This window comes from Telmatherina bonti (assembly GCF_933228915.1).
Source record: "Telmatherina bonti genome assembly, chromosome: 21".
Lineage (NCBI taxonomy): Eukaryota > Metazoa > Chordata > Actinopteri > Atheriniformes > Telmatherinidae > Telmatherina > Telmatherina bonti.
In genome coordinates, this window is record NC_136630.1 from 12,465,810 (window position 1) to 12,479,991 (window position 14,182).

General features: G+C 36.4%; 1 protein-coding gene across 1 annotated transcript; it reads left to right on the forward strand.

Moving 5' to 3' along the window:
• Positions 1–2,567: 2,567 nt before the first annotated feature.
• On the forward strand, positions 2,568–10,527 carry oat (ornithine aminotransferase). Its single transcript, XM_079260311.1, has 10 exons — positions 2,568–2,665; positions 5,149–5,381; positions 5,481–5,705; positions 5,799–5,894; positions 6,092–6,219; positions 6,507–6,629; positions 8,003–8,131; positions 8,233–8,346; positions 8,564–8,708; positions 9,313–10,527. The coding sequence occupies exons 2-10, from the start codon at positions 5,168–5,170 to the stop codon at positions 9,471–9,473; spliced, it is 1,335 nt and encodes a 444-aa protein (XP_079116437.1). The 5' UTR covers positions 2,568–2,665; positions 5,149–5,167; the 3' UTR covers positions 9,474–10,527.
• The last annotated feature ends 3,655 nt before the right edge of the window (positions 10,528–14,182 follow it).

The window sequence follows — 14,182 nt, forward strand, 5'->3', positions numbered from 1 at the left end:
AGTAGTGCTGGGCTTCAGCAGCTTTTTAATACATGTACTAAATATGGTGTGCAATATGATATAAGGCATAATACCAGCAAGAGTTGTATCTTAATATGCAAAACCAAACACTTTAGCTTTATGTTTCAGTGATTAAACTTTCTAATACAAGTATTGAGGTCTGTCAAAAGATTAAATACCTTTAGAGATGACATGAGTCATGATGATTTAGTGTTTGCTCTACTAAAGTGCAATTTTTCCTGTTTAAATATTGTTGCACATAACTCACACATATCTCTTTAATGCATGATTATTTTCCATCTCTTTCTGTTATTGTGTCATTTGTGTACTCTTCTATGGACCTGAGTCTGTTAATAAAAAATAATTTGATACAGTAGATGCAGTTATGTAACATTTGTAAATTTGCAATCAGTCACTTTTTTACTTAAGCCAAAAACATTAAGACAATTAATTGTTTCTGACAAGGGCTGCTGGAGTGATCTTCTTGGGCTTTGCAATCTTTTTTTTTTTTTTTTTTTTTTAATTGAACAAAACAGAATGAGGCATACAAGAGCACACCACAACACAAAATACCAGGGGTTCAATACAGGATTAAATTAAAGTACATCAGGCTATAGAAATAAATCAAACTTCTTTAGAAGATGACAGGTTTTGATGGCTTTCTTATTCTCCTTGTCCGTTATTGAATATATGTTGTGTTTTATATTTAAGATGAGCTCAGTGAAGTTTGGCTTGTGATGGGAGAATTTGGATTTATGGATGATACGTTTTGTCAAGATAAGTAGCAGGTTAATTAAATAGAAATGAGGTTCAAACTTACTGTCATAAGCTATATATCCTAATGATACATTTTCCCAGCACAATGAAAAGCGAGGGTGGATGTGGTCTGTAACAAAAGGTGAAAATTTACTGCAGAAACACTTTGTATAATGGCAGTGCCAGAATAAATGTATTAAAGTTTCTCTTTGGACATTACAAAAGGAGCAGTTAGTATTTATATCACTTTTAAATCTTTGAAGGTAGTGATTTAACTAATGTTCTCAACAAAACCAGACCAGAAGAAGTGAGATGAAGGTGAGCAAGTGATGACCACGGGTCTGATTCTTCTGTTTGGAGGATGATGGAAATGCCAGAAAACACAGTGTCCTAGTTTGTTTCAGTGGTCTGTGGAAGAGAAGGTTTCTTGGTCTTTGCTATCTTTTTTTAAACAAAACTTTATTGAAACGACAAAAAAATACAAATTATATATGAAGTGTTGCTCAAAATAGGCATAACAAGTCAATACAGATGAGACAAACAAGGTTATATACAAATGAATTAGAATTCAGCTTGAAGTAAGAACAAAAGCATGAGAGGGTACAATTTTATGTGACAATGAAATATAAAGTATAAATTATAAAGAGGAGGAATCTACACAATTAAAAATATTTTCATAAAAATCGAGAAGCCTCATATTCTTCACATTGTTTTTAAGGAGTTTCAGAGATTTAAAAAGTGAGTTAATTGCTATTTGGAAGAAGGGAAACAGCAGTTGTTCTTTGAGGAATCTTTGTTTATGAATACAATGTGTGGCTTGTAATATGAAATAGTTAACTACATATTCATGGTCTTTGCAATCTTTTTTTAAAAATGTTTTTAAATTTTTTATTGAAATGTAATTACAATACAATACAACAGAGATACAGGGGGATGTCAAAACTCACAACTCAAGCTCAGGGGCAGCATCATTGATCATTGTGGTTTTCACAGCTTTTGAATTTGTGCAAAATTTCAATGACTTCATGTACATATGGACATAACATAGGAAAACTGACATATTTGATTTTTGATTAGTGAATTTTCAACAATGTATGTGAAATTTAGCAAGTAGAGTGAAGAAGTAAATTAAAAATCTTATTTTGTGTGGAAGGTGACAACTAAAACACCCAAATAAAGCATATTCAGGCTTCATCCTAACTTAATACTCCAGCTTCCTGCTGAGGTACAGATTAACATTGTTCCAGGAGACTTGACAATAAGAGCAGTCCCAGAAAATATGACATATAGTTTCATTTGCTTCTTGACAGAAGGAACAGAGATGTTCAACATTTTTATGGACTTCTGCCAGAAAAACATTAACTGGATAGCACCTGTGGAGAATTTTCAGAGACACTTCTTGCACTTTATTAGTAATAAAAAATTGTCTGGGAAGGGATCAGATCTTTTTCCAGTTTATATCAGGATAAATATTATTCCAGATAAAAACAGAGGCAGGTTTACTACTCAGATCTTCTTTTTTTTAAATTAATTCTCTAATACATTTGTTATTAGTTTTTGTACAACGCAAGAGCTCAGTATTCCCAATAAAATGCTGCGGCAGAGCAGTTCCAGGTGCAGATGAGATCAGATGTTTGCTTCCTGAGGAAATAGCATAATTAACAATGGCAAATTCTCTCGGAGTAACAGGAAAATTGAATTTTTCAAGAAACTCATAAAATGTAAGTAAATGGTCTTTGCAATCATCGAGGAGAATTGCACTGCGATGACGTTTCTTATGACGCAAACACGTAGGGCAGCGCCCCCGAGCACGTCAGACAGTCAAATAATCCGCGTCGGAACAGCACGCATCAAATTACAGACCGGTGTTCTACCGAAAGGATATTTGGCCCCTCTTCACTTCTCTCAGGTACTGTTTGAATAATCTCATTTTATTTTCAGGTTTGCTATTAAAAGTTTAAACTGATCATTTAGCGAGGTTAACGCAGATATTGATTGTACGGATGTTCGCTAGCTCATGTTAGCCACCCTCTCAGCTATCTGACTATTACTTATCGGCGGGATGCGAGTGTGTGTGGTTCATTTTAGTCTGGACGAAAAGAATTGCACTTAAAAAAAAAAAAAAAACTGACGGTGTGATTAGATTAAATTTAATCTTTCTCTGACATTATTTTAGTTCACTGGTTAACACAAGCTTGAAGTTCTCTTCTGAGAGACTGTGACATAATAGCAGGTGATGAGGAAGAGCAGCACAGCTCTGTCAGATGTTTGAAACTCATCCTGTAGGTCTTAATTTAGCCCATTGGCTGTAACATCGGTGGGTGATGAGTGGAGGCAGCTCCCCAGCAACCTATCATCTGTCAAGGACTGAGGGAGTTCCTGGCAAAGGTTCATTTTCCTCTTATGGAGCTGCCTGTTTGCTTTGAGTAGTTCACTGTACAGGCTACTCATTACAAAACTTTAGCTATGCCACGTGACCCCTCCCTGTACAACCTGTACAATTTAACAGATTTGTGTTTATTTGTAGTAAGTCATTAAACTTACAATTGGGGATGAGTTTGATGGTCAGCAGCAGAAAGGACAGATGATGTTACAAGTCTGAAGAGATGTTTAATATTTGTTCAGACTATGTCCAGATAGAAAAGACTGGAAATGTCACTGTTGAAAGTTTCCATGATGCTGTTTGATCTATTGTTACCTGACATCCAGTGAAGGCCTGGCCCTCCATTGTGTTCAGCGTGAAAGAGAAGCATAGGTCAGCAGAGCCATAAAGCCGATACGCTCTGTTGAATCTCAGGCTGCAGTTTAAATGTTTATTAGGCTCAATTTCTGAAGAAAAAACTCTGAATAAAATATGACATTTGCCTGACTGTTTCTGAGAATACAAATTGTCTCTTAAACTTGTTTCTGTAACTTTATGTTTGACATTTTGTCTTTAATAGGTTTTTAATCCAGTAATCATGCTGGTGGAGCCTTTTGTTGTTTTAAATGCTTTGTGTTTTGTAAAACACAGTGTCATCATCTTATTACATTTTAAACATCTTCAAATGAGAAATTCTCGACCCAGCCTCTTTCTCAACATGTTCTGGAATTGAAGATGTGGATTTAACATTTGAAATGATGAGAAAAAGTAAGACTGGGAAAGTTACATAATGTCATGAGGGGGCAGGAGACCTCATCTCACCTTTCATCAAGTGATTTCGCAACAGTCAGTAAAGTGTTTTAAAAAAGAGAAGTCTCTCGGAAGTGAAGCTAAACAGGTGCTCCTCACTGAGTATGAATCCACAAATAATTAATGAATGATTTAATGAAATTTCCAAAATAAAATCGGCAGAAAAGTAGTTGATTTTATTGTTGAAAATACAGAGTATAGTTATTATAAGATGTGGAAAACTCTCATTGCTAAAGTTAAGTTAAGCTTTGAACTTGAAATTAATATTTACCAAATATGTATGTGTATATGAATACGCGTAGGTAAATGTGTATGTATGTACATATATTTGTGTGTGTGTGTGTGTGTGTGTATATATATATATATATATATATATATATATATATATATATATAATCATTAACTGATGGCAAAGAGGTGGAGTTTATTGAGTTGTTTTTACTTCTACCCACTCCTTTTTGAGTATGTCTGCTTCTTGTTTTTCTTTTTTTTTTAAAATTACTTTTTTGCTAAGTGATATGTTTTCTTATTGGATATATATTGAAATATATTTAGACAGCAACAACTACAACAACTGAATATGTAGGTGGCAACATTTAAAAATAATTATGAAATTTTACTGGAAACCACTTAGAGGCTAAGAAATATTTCTGAAATACACTGACAATTTGTTGCTGAACCTACAAATGCAAGTTTATTAAAAAAACCAAAAAAAAACAAAGCATGACAATCCCATTATCTTCTCTGTGCTTGTGCAAACTTGTCATGAACTTGAATCTCTTACCAGAAACCTAATCCTGTCCTGGGAACTCTGTGTTCGTTATCAGCTGCACAAACTTCAATATCCAGCACATTGATGCTGACAGGCAGCGGGGTGGGCACTCATGGACTCTTGTATATTCATGAGGGATCGATAGCTGTTGTATTCTGGTTTTGTAGCAACATTGAGGAGGATGTTTTACAAATTTCATTAATGTCAAACCAGTTTTAGGACTTATTAGGACTGCTATTTTTCCAAAAAGCAACAGAAATTTCTCATTTGATGATTGTCCCAGTTTTATTTTAGCTTGAGCTCAATTTATTTATAAAGCTTTGTCAAACCCTAAACATGGACAAATTCAAAAATGGCAGAATTGATCTAGGAATTGATGCATTTTGTTTGATTTGCTGTTCAGACATTATCCCAACTTCTTCTTTTTTGTTTGCATGTAACCATACAGACATCATACACCACACGACATGAAGGGAATGATTTATCAGCTGAGCCGCAGCCTTAGCCGTGTTGCACCTGTTCTCCATCGGAGCCTCCACTCTGGTACTCGTCCCGCCTCCACGGCTGCATACAAACTAAAGGCAGAGCGCCCGCTCACCTCTGAGGAAATCTATGCCCGGGAGGACAAATATGGAGCGCACAACTACCACCCCCTGCCTGTGGCTCTGGAGCGAGGGGAAGGTGAGTTCTGGCAATTTGCATGTCAATAACCATCACCTGCTTAATCCGCTAAATCATCAGCAGCTCTTTACAAGAGTTTTGTTTTCTTCTGAACTCCAGGCATCTACGTGTGGGATGTGGAGGGCAACCGGTACTATGACTTCCTTAGTGCGTACAGTGCAGTAAATCAGGGACACTGCCACCCAAAGATCATCGCTGCGCTCCACGCTCAGGCGTCTAAACTCAGCCTGACTTCCAGAGCATTCTACAATGATGTGCTGGGAGCTTATGAGGAGTTCATCACCAACATGTTTGGCTATGACAAAGTCCTCCCCATGAATACAGGTAACGCTTGATGCTGACTGTATGAAATCTCACTGGAGGTTGGTGTGAGTAGATTTGGTGACAGTTTTCCTTTTTCTTTTTTTGAATAACTAGGAGTTGAAGGTGGAGAGACCGCCTGCAAGCTTGCACGGAAGTGGGCCTACAATGTGAAGGGGGTTCCGAAGAATAAGGCCAAGATCATCTTTGCAAGTGAGTAAACATGTCCTGATGGAAAAGCTACAACCTTTTTGTCCAAATATACCAAAGTAAAGCTGTTTTTTAAAAAAATGCTTTGAGTAAAATTAGGATTTTTTTTTTACAGCAATTCAAGAAGGCTGTTTTCTTTCTCTCTCTAATAAAATATGTGCTTCATTGGACCTAATTATCTCAATCCTCTTGTTCTTTAGATGGAAACTTCTGGGGGCGCACCATGGCAGCCATTTCCAGCTCCACTGACCCCAGCAGTTACGAGGGTTTTGGTCCTTACATGCCGGGCTTTGAACTCGTCCCATTTAACGACATTCCTGAACTGGAGGTACAGCTGTTGGCTGAGCGCAATAAAATATTACAGTTGAAATGATGCATCAGAGTGGTGTTTCGGTGTTTCACTTTGTGTTGAAGATTTAGTTTAATCCAGAGAGGTTGTTTATGTTTTGATCTCTAGCAAACCCATGTTTATTTGCTTACATGGATGGAGAGGGTTCCTATCTCATCTGCAGGGTTCATTGTTAACTATACTGTTAACAGGAGTAATGAATGGTTGAGTAAACGAAATGGAAGATGTTTATGCATGTTTTTTTCTTCCTCTTTTGGGGTCTTTAGAAAGCTCTTCAAGACCAAAACGTTGCAGCCTTCATGGTGGAGCCCATCCAAGGGGAAGCTGGCGTGGTGGTGCCTGATCAGGGCTACCTGACTAAAGTCAGAGAACTTTGCACAAAATATAATGTAAGTATTATCAGACAGACTGCGAAGTGCAGATCAAAGCTTCTAGAGGTTCAGCTGCTTTCAGTACAGAACAAATACATAGATGCCAACTTTGTAAAACTGTAGTCTTAATGGTTTTTATGGTATTTTTAAAGACAGGAAGTTTTAATAGAATTATGCATAATGGAAGCATCAAAAACAGGACACTTATTAGCTGCCAGGCTCTCTTTCTAAGCCGTAATGAGGAATAATTCTACCTGCTCTCTGGAGGTGTTTTAAAGTTTTTCTTTGATTTATTTTTTTATTCATTTTTTGTGTAGTCTTCTTGCCTAACAATTTTGAAAGGAGTATGGGCTGATTTTTTTTTTTAGGCAATATTGACCTATGAATGCTATATTCATAAAAAATCACAGGATGAAACGGTGTCTACAAATATAAAACAACCCAACAAAGAACAAACTTTAAATGGTATCTTAAGACACTTTATTTAGCCACATAAAATGCCTCATGATGAACAGCCATAAATGTCAGATGACTTCCAAAAAGCAATTGGTTAACATTTTTGTACATTACATATTTAAAAATAGTCAGACTACATATAGATTTATACTTTGATTAGAGCTGCAAAAACTTAGTTTTTACCTTTTAATAGATTATTTACAAGCTTGTATTTTATGGCAATATATAATAAAATCGGGGATGACTTCAGACTTGCAAAGGTCTGAGATCCATCATGGAAATGTGATGGCAAAAAGGCTGGAGACAAAATTGCTTGGCATTTTACCTTCAGCTGTTCATACGAATGTTAAGCACTGGTAACCTTCCAGTGCTTCACGTTGAGCAAGTTTCACTTGGCACACAGTGTTCTTACCTTTCCTGAAATGCTAACATTGCTGGTGGGAAGTGTGACAGCTGCTTTTGTTGTAGCCGTATGTACAAAGGTAACGTCATCTTTACATAACTGACAAAATGACTAATGCTCGCTTGTAGCTGTAAAAAGTTGCTATCATATTTCATTGTGTGCAGTTGCGTTAATACACTAAATTTCATATTTGTTGGAAGCCACATAATTAAAAATTAATTTATTAATCTTTTTTTTTTTTTATCTTGGAATTTTCTTATGGATTTAAAATAAACAGTTGAAAGATGTAAAATCACACAGAAAAATGTTTGTAATAGGTATAAGCTATACAGTAGAATATCTAGATGTGTAGAAATAATGTAAAACCAAAGCCTGTTTTGTAATTTTTAACTTCAAGTCCATAAAACTGCTGTAAAACCAGTTAACACTTACAAATTTACAGGAGATGGTTTCTTCTCCAGTGTCTCTATGGCGCTGCATGCTTACGGCGGCTGTAAAACCAGGGTTATTAATAAAAACTTTTGTTGTCCAGGTACTGTGGATTGCTGATGAGGTGCAGACAGGGTTGGCTCGGACCGGCCGGCGACTGGCTGTGGACCACGAAGGCGTCCGTCCAGATCTGGTGATTCTGGGCAAAGCTCTCTCTGGGGGAGTTTACCCTGTGAGCATTTACACTGCCTTTCAGACAAGTCTCGTGTTTAAGTACAGAAACTGTCCAGCATGATGTCTCTTCTTTACCTGTTCTGTGTTTGTTCCCTTCAGGTGTCTGCAGTGCTGTGTGATGATGAGATTATGCTGACCATCAAGCCGGGCGAACACGGGTCCACATATGGAGGAAACCCTGTGGCGTGCCGTGTTGCTATTGCTGCACTGGAGGTCGGTGTTAAAGTTTCTTTCTCATTTAAAATTGTATTTTGTAAACCGACAGCAAATCCATTAAATAAAAACTGAAATTTAGGAAAGTGGATGTATCATAACATTGTATTGTGACATATTTCAGCCATTTTTTCCCCCATCAGATAGATCTTAAACACACTGGAAGCCAAAATTATTAACTTCTCACTCAAGAAGATGTCATTAAATCTTATTTCAGGTGATGGAGGAGGAGAAGCTTGCAGAAAATGCTGAAAGGATGGGAGAAGTGCTGCAGACCGAGCTGAGAAAGCTACCTAAAGATATTGTGACGACAGTCAGAGGGAAAGGCCTTCTCAATGCAGTTGTCATCAAAGAGACCAAAGGTAAACAGAGACACATCTCAGCGATGTAATCTTAAAACCTCCATTTTAATTAAAATAAAGAAGAAAAAATATGATTTTTTTTTTTATTTTTTATTTGTGAAAGAAGTTAGCTGTGTTTTCATAACACCTAAAATTGCGCAAAACCTAATTATTGCAATAAGAAAGCTAATGGAAACGCCTACATTGTTTAAAAAAAAAAAAAAAAAAATTCATACTGCTAAAATTTTTTTACACTGTTATGATGTTTGTTTTTGTTTTAAGAGTTTTACATTGCATTAGGAATCGAAATGAGGGACAAAGTCTTTACAGAGCAGTGGCAAATTCTCCGCAGCAAGTAGAAAACCCCTAAATAACAGTACGTGGCTACCTTGCATGAGCCGCATTTCTCGTAAAATCTTATTAGCCGGATGAAATCTTATGCGCAATACGCTGTTCACCTGCATTTTGCTATTTGTTTGTTTAAACTTACAAATGTCAATTTTATTTAGCAAGAAACTGTAAGTTATTGTCATTAATTCACCCTTAAAAATGACAAACCCAAGGAGCCTTTAAGATTGTATCTGGAAGTCACTTTTCTGAACTGCATCACATTAATCCCCCTCAGACTATGATGCCTGGAAGGTGTGCTTGCGGCTTCGGGACAACGGACTCCTGGCCAAGCCCACCCATGGCGACATCATCCGACTGGCCCCTCCACTCACCATCAAGGAGGACGAGCTGCAGGAATGTGTTGATATCATCCAGAGAACCATCATGTCATTCTAAGTAATGGTCATTGCACCAACAAAATCAGCATCAGTGATTTTTTTCTTTTGAGGAGCTAAAGCTTTTTAGGAAGTCACTATAAATATCTTTTTGTTTTCATTTTTATTTTTTTGTCTTTAAAAGGCATTTTTATGCGAACTATTTTCTGAGGACAGTATACAGATGGTGTGTATAGAATTTGCTTCTATGAGGATACACTGACAGTGTTGCACAGAAAAAGACTGTAAAGAAAAAGGATGCCTAAAGACTGCTGTAGGAAAGACTAGAAGCATCGTCTTATTCAAGACGTGTTCATTTTATTTTATTTTTATTTAGCTTATGACGACTGGTGTAATCAGTACGTTGTTTTTAAAGGAATCTTCCGTTTTTAAAAGGAAAAATAGTTTTACTATGCATGCATACTAATTTAAAAAAAGAAACTATCCTAACTTACTGAAACAAAAACATGCAAACAAAACTCTGGAGGACTGAATAGAAAACACCATGAAGAAAAGAGAACCGGAAATCATTTCCAGCTTTTTGGACTACCACAGTTTGCTAATATAAGTTATAATTTACATTTCTAGCTGACTGAATTATTCAGCTAAGCTGCTTTCAAACCATCTTGACACATAAAACATTCAACAGTATTATTTAGTTGTGAAAGCTTTATATTTCATATTATTTGAGATTATTTGAAAAATTGCTTAATTGCACTTAATGGTTATTACCTGTAATATATTGTGCAGCTGAACACATTACACCAGCTCATACTTCTATAAGAAGTATATCCAGGTGTGTGGCAATAGCTGAATTCCTTAAAGTGAAAAAAGGAAGTAACAGAACAGACTTTGGGGCTTTAAAGAGAATAATTTATTATATTTATAAAACAAAAAAAAACCCAAAGCAAAACAAAATGATGTGTTAAACTGAATGTATGTTTAAAGGGAACATAGTGCTAGCTATGACTAGCGGGTTTTAAGTATGCTGTGTGTAAGTTTGAATGTAAAGATTGTTTTATGAAAGATGGCTCAATTTGTTGCAAACTTAATTGTTCCTCAAATAAATTATTCCAGTCCCATTTATTGTCTCTTTTGTTTTTTTTTTGTTTTTTTTTTTGTGGTCTGAAGCAAAAAAAAAAAAAAAAAAAAGTTATCAAGTTGCAGATGCAACATTTAAGGTTATTTCCTTTCACCAACTCAACACACATGTACATGAAACACTGGAGGGCGCTGTTCTCTTCTAAATGACTGGGTATCAGACAGAGGTTGCATAGGCAAACATATCAATATTTAATGTAAAACTTAAACAGGACAGAAAATTAAGTGTGACAGACATAAATGGAGATGTAAAATGCTCTACAAGCAAATCTAAAAACACAGCCACTTGAAATAAATGCCACAAATTAGTCAATCTCCAAACCAGCAGCACCATGAGGTCAATTAGCTTTAATGTAAATTTGGTATTTCAAACATCTTGTCTGATCAATATGACAACCTACAGTCTCACTCCATACACCTTCACAAAGTAAAGAGAAATGATCCAGATGTGACTCATGGTATCACTGACTGAATCAGTGAAATAGTCATGAATTAGTTAAACTTTTGTTTGAAATGAAGGTTACCTTGCCTTATTAAGACCTGGATTAAGGAGGCCTGGACTAGATAAAATGTAGAATAAAGTCTGTAACAATTCTCCACATCATTAACCTAATTTCACATGCTTATCAGAAAGCAAGAACATTGAAAATGTTAGGTTGCAAAGTTAATCTGAGAGAGAGCTTTGTTTTACAAGGATTCAGAGATATTCTGGAAACAAAGCACGATGCTGCCATTTTCATGCTTTTTCATTAGGATGTGCATGTGAGGAACGGTTAATCTGGAGATTTTGGTCTCAACAAGTAAGAATGCTGCAATGAAGGTTGTCTTTCTGAAAGTTTCCTTCATCTCCATACAGAAACTAGTGCTCCATATACAGTACGTATCACTTAAGCTTTTCTGAAGTTCTCCAGCGTTCTGCACCAATCTTTCGGAAGAATCCTGGTTGCTCTGCATTTAATATAATCAAGCATTATAAAGGTGGTGAAAGGTGAAGCCTTGAGTGCAGCAGAAAAAGTTTTGTAGCCTATCCTATTTGTAATTTTAAATGATCTTGCAGACAGTTATCTTGACCTCATGGCATAGTTTACGCTTTTTCAGATATCAAACCTACCTATGGGGTATAGCTTTCCAAGTTCAACAGAATCACTTGAATTTAACATAGAAAGAGTCCAATTAAGGTGCAGAGATATCCCAAAGGAAATTCAGAGCAATGTGAAGTGTCAGAACACAATTTTAACTGTACAAAAAAAAAGAGAGACTGAAAAGCTAAGTGTGATATATAATCTCTTTTCTACTAAAGCAGCAAGCTGCAATTTTTGAGGCTCCAAAATGCAAAAAGAAATTGTATGTTTTACTTTCTAAATGCACTGCATACCAACACATAGTGCTGTAACAAATTAATTTAATGCAGTACTTTTCTTTAATTATTTATTTATTTGGCATGGTAAAAGTAAATAAAACACATATGATATACAGAAAAGAAGGTGGAAAACTGAAAGGGTGAAAGCAAAAGTTAGTAGCTAATGAAGTGCCTACCCATTTCTAATGAAACGTATAAACAGGAATAACTTTAACTCTTTAAATCCCGACCTAAGAAAAGTCAGGCAGCAAAGTCCAATTTTTAAAATCTGACATCTTTCTTAGTCTCTGTAACAAAATTTAAAATAAAATATATAATTTTTTGTATTTTTTAGCATTTATTACAATGTAATAGGTCAAAATTATTGTAATGTCATCTTCTGCTTTCTGATATTCACCAGAGGGCAGGAGACCAGAATCATATGATGCACAACAAAGTTTTAAGAAAAGTTTCTACCATTAAGTAGGAAATGTCTTCGAAATTGTATGTATCAAATATGACACATTTGGCTTTATAGGTTAATCAATAAAAAATTAACAATGTCCTCACCACTGATAATAACAACTTATACATTTAAATACTATTACCCACAACAAGATCTTTAGAACTTCATTCGTTGTGATAATTCATTATTATGTAATTTCTACTTTCTATCAAATGATTTCAAAGTAGAACTCATTTGTCATTACATAAGCAGCTGTTACACAATATTTGTCCTGACGTCAAAATTGCTAACCATTAGGTTTCCTCTGAGTTCACTACATTTTTCTCCTATTTTAAACAGCCTCTGAACACAACATGGGAATTGACTATCAGGGAAATGGTTGACTTATCTCTTACATGGCACGCATTGCTTGACATACGGCTGCTCGTTATATTCACAAGTGAAAACTGTCCATCTTTCACACTATATTACTTCTCTTGACACTGTGCAGCCATGTCAAAAGTATTGCTGTCTGGAAGTCAAATCCACTACAGCATCTATCTTTTTCTGGAGCTGGTAGTCTTGTGCAAGCTCATTATTTTGCTCAGTAACCCACAGAAAACAAACAGATAAAGACACAAACTTCTTTTTGTTGTTACAGTTCTAATGATCAAACTTCTGTTTTTCTCATTCACACTGTATAAACAACTGTAAGACCACAAGTTCAGGGCAAAAGTGAACAGCACTACAACCTAGGATGAGTCATTATTTCATACGAAGCGAGGCTGAGAGATGAGCAGAGTCCAGAGTTTGCTTGTGAAATATGAGTGGAATCCAGCTTGGCAGCAGAAATGAGGGTTATCACTAGGTGACATGAGCGGACTTTGATCCTACACTCTGCTGAGACCTGAATCCTTCTCTTCCACAGCAGGAATACATACCGTATTCCACAAATGAGCTCCAGTTTTGGTAGAGGAGTGACAGGCAGTGGGCTCGGTGAGGACATGGGAACACAGAGGTCCAGGCTCCAGCATGACTTCAACTGCCTGAGCCAAACCTGAAGATGGTCCTCTAAAGCTTCTTACTACTTATCCCATCCACAGACGAGGTGCCAAATGTCAGCTCGATCCATTTGAGCATGTGATGCATGACTGGGTTCAATGCCTGCTGTGTACTCCACACCTCCTCACACTAAGAGGGTCAAGAGAAACTTATCCACGCTAAACGGCTGCTCCTAATCTGCCATTTCAGCTCTTTGTTCTTCATCTCTTTATCTCATCTATTTTTCTCTAACTCCACCTGACCTTGTTGTAATTTTTTTTTATTTCTGGTTGTAACTCTGCTCTCTCCTTGTTCCTTTGCCTGGAACCCTGCAAGCCTGTCAGATTGTGGTACCCGGCAAGGATGTTATCAAAGTACTGTGCCTGAAATTTAATTCAGGTAAAGTTGCAGTTAAGGCCCCCATGAATTAAATAGCTCTGTATCCATTAAATGTGAAGAGAGCAAGGTGCCAGCTTGAGAATTATGACTGATGCAGTGCTGGACTAGGATAAGCTATTAAGTTTTTTTTTCTTTTTTTTTTGCTGTTCCACCACAGATAAATCACAGAAAAATGTCCAGCCTGGTTGCCAGCGCTCAAATTAATGGGCCTTTTGCATTAAGTTCATGACATCTGAGTGGGTTGATAAAATATATGCACATCCCAAAGGGCAAAGGACATTTGACCCCTAGGGAGTGAAATTCACAGAGCATTTTTTTTTTCTGCTGCACCACAAATCTCTTGTGGTACTCACCTAAAGGGATATTTATCGATCAAGCACAGTAAGGTTCTCTGAAGGACACGTTC